Here is a 7,273-nt window from a genome sequence, read left to right on the forward strand (position 1 = left end):
TTGGCAGCCAGAGGTGAGGAGCCAGAGCAAGGAACCTTAGTTCAAGGCTATGTGTCAAGTCAGTGCAGCTGACTTCTGAGCTCTTCTCTCAATCCAGCCACCATGTAGGGAGAGAAAACTATTAGCTCCATTGTCTAAAAGACAGACTGGGAACAAACAATAGCATTGTTCTACCAATACTGAGATCTTGAGGATGAAGGGCAAGACCCGGTTGTCAAATAAACTACAGGATATCAATTTGCACTTGGATCCCAAATTAACGTGAATAATTTTGGTGTAAGTAGATTTCAAATGTTGCATGGAGCATGATACTGATGTTAATAATGACTTTTTGTTATCTAAAGTTCCAATTTATTCATTAGTATAGTTTTATTTGTTCAATCTGGCAACTGTGGTTGCACAAAAATGGAGACTCAGCTTCTAGCACTCCTGGGTTTTACTGAAGGCAATCAAGACCCACTTATAGTAATTTTGAGCTGAACAAGTGAGCTAGTGGGGGTAAGGGTTGCCAAGTCACATTCTCTATTTCCTCCTCTTCCTTCCTCCTTTTCTCCCCACCCCCTTTGTCTTCTCTCTTCCTCTTTCTAGCTGGGCCCAGCTGTGATTGATTCCTTTGACACATAACCTCTTCTTCCTTCAGTGCCTCTGGGACTTTAGAGCCAGGATTTGACCATTAATAATGATATCAGCCTACGGCACTACAGAGGAACATAGCAGACAGGATGTACGTGCAGATTTGTAAGTATATAGGAATTCTTTTAAACAATTGGCTCCTGGAACTTAAAAGGTGACTGGTGGGAACTCAGGCAAACATTGTTGCTGCAATCCTGGAGCAGAGTTTTGTCTTCTTCCTGGAAGCCTTAATGTTTGCACTGGATTCTTTGAGCAGATTGGTTGAGTACTAGCACCTGGCTGAGTGGCACTCCCTTCATGTAAAGTCCACTAGGAATATTAATTACAGTTACAGCATACCTTTGCAGACATATTGAGAGATGAGTGTTTGGTGGTCTCACTGGGGATCAGGACCTGACTAAACCGACACATTCAGCTGGTCTAATTAGTAGGAAAATTGAGGGAGTGCTGAAATTTACACCAGTGTACACAAGTGACTCTCTTATCCCTTCCTGCATCCTGCCTAGGATTAAGATCAGAGAAGGTCATTTGCTTTGCCTAGTGACTCTGCATTGGAGGAGGCAGGATGTTCTATACAGAGAATCTCCTCTGATAGAGGGCTATACCTTAGATTATTAGGCAATGCTGGGCTTGTGGGAACCATAATAAGCCTGGGACCTGACACTGATTTGGACACTTATGGATGCTTGGAACCTATACTGTCGCGTGCCCTATACTGTCGCGTGCCCAACGTCTCGCCAGCAAGAACGACGCGTGGACACCAGGATCCTTCTGTAGCAAAGTGTTTATTGCATCTTAAAGAGGAAGAGACCGAGCCCCAGAATGGCGCTGCTTATATACACCCTAATGTGGCGTGTCCACGCCTGATTGGTCGCTTACCCATGATCTCATTGGCACGCCCCGGGGTGGGCAAAGACTTGGCGCGAACACACTCTTGCACATGCGCACACAGCTAGTTTCCTGAAAGGAAGTCGGGCTGGCACAGCAGAAGCCAGCGCCATCTTGTAATGGTGAATGCTATCGCGGCTTTCCACACTGTACCAGCCTTTGTTTCTTCCTAGACCATGATGTAGGATGGGCCCAACCTACCCACTAGTAGCAAAATCAAGGGGTGGTGAATCAAGGCAGTTCCCACAAGCAGCAATTCTTGGAGCCCTATTTCTTCTCCTAAGTTGCTTACACAACAGCAGTAATGAAGGCCACCAGTTCCAACAACAACATACAGTGGGACCACAAGGTGCAAATCCAAGGATTGAGTGAAGAGAGGGAGACCTGGCTCTGCCTTCTTTTGACAGTATAAGTCCCTTGCATTCCTACCCCTGGAAGAGGAGCGCTTCCAAGTGTCTTCTCTGTGCCGTCTACCCTGAACACACTTATAAATGAATACCTGGTGCTGATGGCAAGAAGCTCCTCCGGTGTCAAAGAAGAGTTAGAAATGTCCACTTCTGAAAATCTGGGGACTGGAAACATTGAACAAAGCCAAGAACAGCTGGTGAGGCCAGGTGAGAATCCCTTAAACGGCTCCTTGGCTATAGTTAGTCATGTGGATCTATGTGTGCTTCTCCGGCATCCCACAGCTGTTGTGTATGCTGTTCACTTAGTCTGCAAGGCTATTTGGTTTGGTTTTTTTTAGGACTTTCAGTGTTAATTCCTGCTTCTGTCCTGCTATATTAGCTTGTTTGGGTTTTTAATCATCCATGGATCATTTGCTTATCTGAATTTACACTGATAAATTCTTTCCTTATTTGTATTTCCTATTCTCTCTTATACAGAGATAGTTGGTATTTGAGATTTTACCTGTTGATCAGGGATCACTGTACAGAATCCTAGGCCCAGTGCCCATAAATACATACTGAATTGTTAAATAGATGAATAGATAGACTGGGGTCAGAAGTGAGTGGGTACTGAATGATTTCTAAACCTTTGGGGCATTTTTCCTGCAGTCCCCAGTATCTAGGAAGTTCAGGCACAATGTTTAACAGTATTCACAGAAGTCTTTGTTCTTCTTTCTAGAAGTGACAGACCGTGGTTCCTGGTCTTTGAGGGGAATCCAAAGACATCCAAGGGCAGAGCAAAAGCCTGCTGGATCTGGTTCAGGTCAGTCATTTTGGAATATTACCGGATCTCATCCCAAGAAAGGGGTATTAATGTATGGTAGCTAGGTTAGGGTGGCGAATACTTAATTTTGGGGTTCCTGCCTGCCCCTGGTAGATATAGATAGAAGCTGATTGTTGGGAGGAGGAAGTAAATGAGAGCAGAATGGTCCACTGAAAGATCAGGGCTGTCTCATGCAATGCTAGGGCTTCAGGGCTGGAAATCTTCATGCCAACAAACATGCTGACTGGAGAATACACCTATAGTTGGCTCTCTGCATTCATAGGTCTTTCGTCCATTGAGTCATCCAACCATTAGTGGACAATATTTGGGGGTGGGGGTGGGGCAATTACACCTGTAGAGAATATATACAGACTTTTCTCTTGCCATGGTTCTCTTTACAATATAGCATAAAATAGCATTTACATTTCATTAGACATTATAACTAATATAAAAAATTCAATTATATAAGAAGATATGCTTGTGCTATAATATGACATTTTTTATAAGGGACTTGAGAATCTGCTGATTTGGGTAACCACAGGGCTGGGGTCTAGAAACAGTCCCCACGAGTACCAAGGAATGACTATACAATTTATAAATCTCCATGGTGTAAAGTGGCATCTTCTTTTTTTTTTCTTTTCTTACAGCTCTTACTTTGAGACATAATGGAGAACTTAGAGGTACACATGGAGAAGACATGATCACAGAAGGGAAACAGCACAGAAGCATCGATGCCTGCAGCTAGTGCTAGAGCTGGAGTTTTTAGTTTGACATGATACAGGGACTGGAGGAATGAACTAGTATTCCTCTCCTTCTTCCTCACCCTCACCCTCCACAGAATCCACACCAACCTCCTCATAATCCTTCTCTAGGGCAGCCATGTCCTCACGGGCCTCAGAGAACTCTCCCTCCTCCATGCCCTCACCCACGTACCAGTGCACAAAGGCACGCTTGGCATACATCATATCAAACTTGCGATCCAGGCGAGCCCAGGCCTTAGCAATGGCTGTGGTGTTGCTCAGCATACACACAGCTCTCTGGACCTTGGCCAGGTCGCCACCAAGTACCACAGTGGGAGGCTGGTAATTAATGCCAACCTTGAAGCCAGTGGGGCACCAGTCCACAAACTGGATGCTGCGCTTGGTCTTGATGGTGGCAATGGCAGCATTGACATCTTTGGGGACCACATCACCACGGTACAGCAGGCAGCAAGCCATGTATTTACCATGGTGAGGGTCACATTTCACCATCTGGTTGGCTGGCTCAAAGCAGGCATTGGTGATCTCTGCTACAGAAAGCTGCTCATGGTAGGCTTTCTCAGCAAAGATGACAGGGGCATAAGTGGCCAGAGGGAAGTGGATGCGAGGGTAGGGCACCAGGTTGGTCTGGAATTCTGTCAGATCAACATTCAGGGCCCCATCAAATCTGAGGGGAGCAGTGATGGAAGACACAATCTGGCTAATAAGGCGGTTAAAGTTAGTGTAGGTTGGGCGCTCAATGTCGAGGTTTCTACGACAGATGTCATAGATGGCCTCATTGTCTACCATGAAGGCACAATCAGAGTGCTCCAGGGTGGTGTGGGTGGTGAGGATGGAATTGTAGGACTCAACTACAGCAGTGGAAACCTGGGCGGGTTGGGTAAATGGAGAACTCCAGCTTGGACTTCTTTCCGTAATCGACAGAGAGCCGCTCCATCAGCAGGGAGGTGAACCCAGAGCCAGTTCCCCCTCCAAAGCTGTGGAAAACCAAGAAGCCCTGGAGACCCGTGCACTGGTCAGCCAGCTTGCGAATTCTGTCCAAGATAAGGTCAATGATCTCCTTGCCAATGGTGTAGTGGCCACAGGCATAGTTATTGGCAGCATCTTCCTTGCCTGTGATGAGCTACTCAGGGTGGAAGAGCTGGCAGTAGGTGCCAGTGCGAACTTCATCAATAACTGTGGGTTCAGTCTACGAACACTGCCCGGAGCACGTGCTTGCCAGCTCCTGTCTCACTGAAGAAGGTGTTGAAGGAGTCATCTCCTCCCCCAATGGTCTTGTCGCTTGGCATCTGGCCATCAGGCTGGATGCCATGTTCCAGGCAGTAGAGCTCCCAGCAGGCATTGCCGGTCTGGACACCAGCCTGGCCAGCGTGGATGGAGATGCACTCACGCATGATAGCTATGGGTTAGAAGGCGAGGGTGATAGAAGCAGACCACCGGGGCCCGGTTACCGTTCCCGACAACTAAGAGTCGAGGTAAGTAACGCAATGAGGCCGGCATCTTCTTTTAAATTACTTAAAATGAAGTTGAAGGTTTACATTCTTCTTCAGTACATAGCTTGGTCTTTCAAAGGATATCTTTATGTAAAGGTTCTACCAGATGATAGAGAAGTAAGTCACTGTGCTACCTTTGCCAAAGCATGCAAGGCTAGAAACTACCAATAGGCATAGTGTGAGTGGGTAGGAAAATGATATGACAACGTGTGACTCCTATGGGGTGCGCTGTTGATTCTGCCACAATGTGGGGGCTGAGCAGGTGACTTGGAATGGTGTTTCCTTTCTTTCTGTAGGGACATCAGGTGCAGATACCCTAGGGGCCAAGAGAGCAGAGCCATGGTGATGCCCATCTCCAGGAGTTTCCTGGCAACTTCCCTGGGGGGAGATTCCCTTATGAGCAGTAAGGGATGAATTGCCTTGTTCCTGGCTACCTAGGGAGGAACAAGCAGGGGGCAGGGTCATAGGGACTGGTGAGCATCCAGGTCAAGAAGCAGTTGCAGGTACCTGAAGTGTTGGGGTACTATTGCCATTTGGCCATTTGGGATCTTCATATGCTCTGGCAGACCCTCGCACTTCTTTACTACAGAAGGGAAAGACTGGTGTATTTATCCAAAAAACTTCCAGGCTTATCTGATTGCTCTATAAGTTGCCTATGACCACTAGCCCCTCTGACCCTTGTATCATTTTCTTCCAACAATCTGGAGGCAGATAAAATGGCAGAGATTTGCCTGGAAGAGCTCAATGGCCTGGAGATGGAAGTCATGAGAAGGCAGGTAAGCATCTGCTGTACATGTGGAGGAAGCATCATAGTGCCTTGGCAGCTATGAACAAAGCCACCCCCTGAATTTTTATAGCCCCTTTCATAATCATATCCTGTAACAAATGAGGTGGGGTCAGGCTCTTTTCTCTTTTTTTCAGGCCTCATGACTCGGGTACCTGTTTGTTGAATCCTTGATGTTCCTCTTTTCTGGACTCACTGGACAGGAACTGGGGAAAAGAAAAGGAGTTGGAGGGGGGAACAAAGGCAAGCAAGTTTTATTTTGTTTTAAGGTCATATTCATCCCTGACCCTTATGCATTGCCTATCCCAGAAGAGTGATTTCTGCTCACCAGCCCTGTGTTTGGTCCCTCTACAGATGCAAGTGATTTCTGGGTGGCTGTGTGTCCTTGAGGATCAGGATGTGACCTGGCGCCATAAGGAGGCTATGCTCTTTACTTTGTTGATGTCTGCATAGCCAACCTGTGGCTTTGGATGCACCAGTGAAGTTTCACATGGATCAAAACCCTGATGAAGACGTTCCCTTCATCCTCTTTCCTTTGTTCCCAGGGATACCCTTGCCTACTCCTTTCTATCTTCCAGCAACCCTTAGGTAGCAGTTGATTTATTTTACACTCTGTTCAGACCTCCTGACTGGAGATGAGCTTACACAATTGTGAGATTTTAGCTGCTGGAAGGCTAGGTAATCACTAGGTAGCATCGCACAGGTGTGTCTGGGTTGTGACTCACTCCTCTGAATGGATAGGAGGATGGTCCCAGCCCTGACAGAAACACCAGTGCTGTTAAATATTATCACTTGCCTCTGTCACCCAGAATATCTCCTCTTCCATCTTCTGTGAGCAAGATTTGGCTTTGTATCCCCCCCCCCTTGTTTGTTTCCATACCACTCAAGCCTTTGCTTGAAGAACATGGTCAATAAACACTTCATGACTGCAGCAAAACCTGGCACCAGGAGTTCTTCGTATAACATTTGCTTTTGGCAGAGTTAGGAAGGTGTGGGGGGCTAGCCCTCTGGTCCCAACCTGGGACTGGGTGCAGAAGCCCATCCCAGGGGAGAGATGGGCTTATGAACTAGATACCTAGAGGTCTTCCCATACCTGTCTATCCTAGAGGTGCCTTTTATTCTTCCTCATTCCTGTCTTTTTTTAATTGGATATTTTCTTCATTTACATTTCAAGTTTCCCCTCCAGAAACCCCCTATCCCATCCCCCGCCCCCTGCTTCTATAAGGGTGCTCCCCTACCCACCCACTCCCTCCTGCCTCCTCACCCTGGTATTTCCCTATTCCTCTACACTGGGGAATTGAGCCTTCACAGGACCTAGGGACTCCACTCCCACTGAAGCCTCTCAATGCCATCCTCTGCTACATATACAGCTGGAGCCATGGGTCCCTCCATGTGTACTCTTTGGTTGTGATTTAGTCCCTGGGAGCTCTGGTTGGTTGTTGTTCTTCGTATGGGGTTGCAAGACCCTTCAGTTCCTTCAGTCCTTTCTCTAACTCCTCCATTGGGAA

At 47.0% G+C, this 7,273-nt stretch overlaps 3 protein-coding genes across 3 annotated transcripts; 2 read left to right on the plus strand and 1 right to left on the minus strand.

Moving 5' to 3' along the window:
• The first annotated feature begins 640 nt into the window (after positions 1–640).
• On the plus strand, positions 641–4,883 carry Fate1 (fetal and adult testis expressed 1). Its single transcript, XM_087601066.1, has 4 exons — positions 641–738; positions 1,929–2,135; positions 2,647–2,730; positions 3,378–4,883. The coding sequence occupies exons 2-4, from the start codon at positions 2,030–2,032 to the stop codon at positions 3,473–3,475; spliced, it is 288 nt and encodes a 95-aa protein (XP_087457192.1). The 5' UTR covers positions 641–738; positions 1,929–2,029; the 3' UTR covers positions 3,476–4,883.
• On the minus strand, positions 3,519–4,980 carry Tuba1b-ps11 (tubulin, alpha 1B, pseudogene 11). The gene has a single exon (XM_087601065.1). The coding sequence runs from the start codon at positions 4,275–4,277 to the stop codon at positions 3,528–3,530; it is 750 nt and encodes a 249-aa protein (XP_087457191.1). The 5' UTR covers positions 4,278–4,980; the 3' UTR covers positions 3,519–3,527.
• LOC147998403 (fetal and adult testis-expressed transcript protein homolog) lies at positions 4,300–6,707 on the plus strand. The gene is made up of 4 exons (XM_087601067.1): positions 4,300–4,963; positions 5,689–5,757; positions 5,903–6,008; positions 6,120–6,707. Exons 1-3 carry the CDS (start codon positions 4,799–4,801, stop codon positions 5,909–5,911), a joined length of 243 nt encoding a protein of 80 aa, XP_087457193.1. The 5' UTR covers positions 4,300–4,798; the 3' UTR covers positions 5,912–6,008; positions 6,120–6,707.
• The last annotated feature ends 566 nt before the right edge of the window (positions 6,708–7,273 follow it).

This window comes from Rattus norvegicus, chromosome X (genome assembly GCF_021556685.1).
Source record: "Rattus norvegicus strain SHRSP/BbbUtx chromosome X, alternate assembly SHRSP_T2T, whole genome shotgun sequence".
Classification (NCBI taxonomy): Eukaryota; Metazoa; Chordata; class Mammalia; order Rodentia; family Muridae; genus Rattus; species Rattus norvegicus.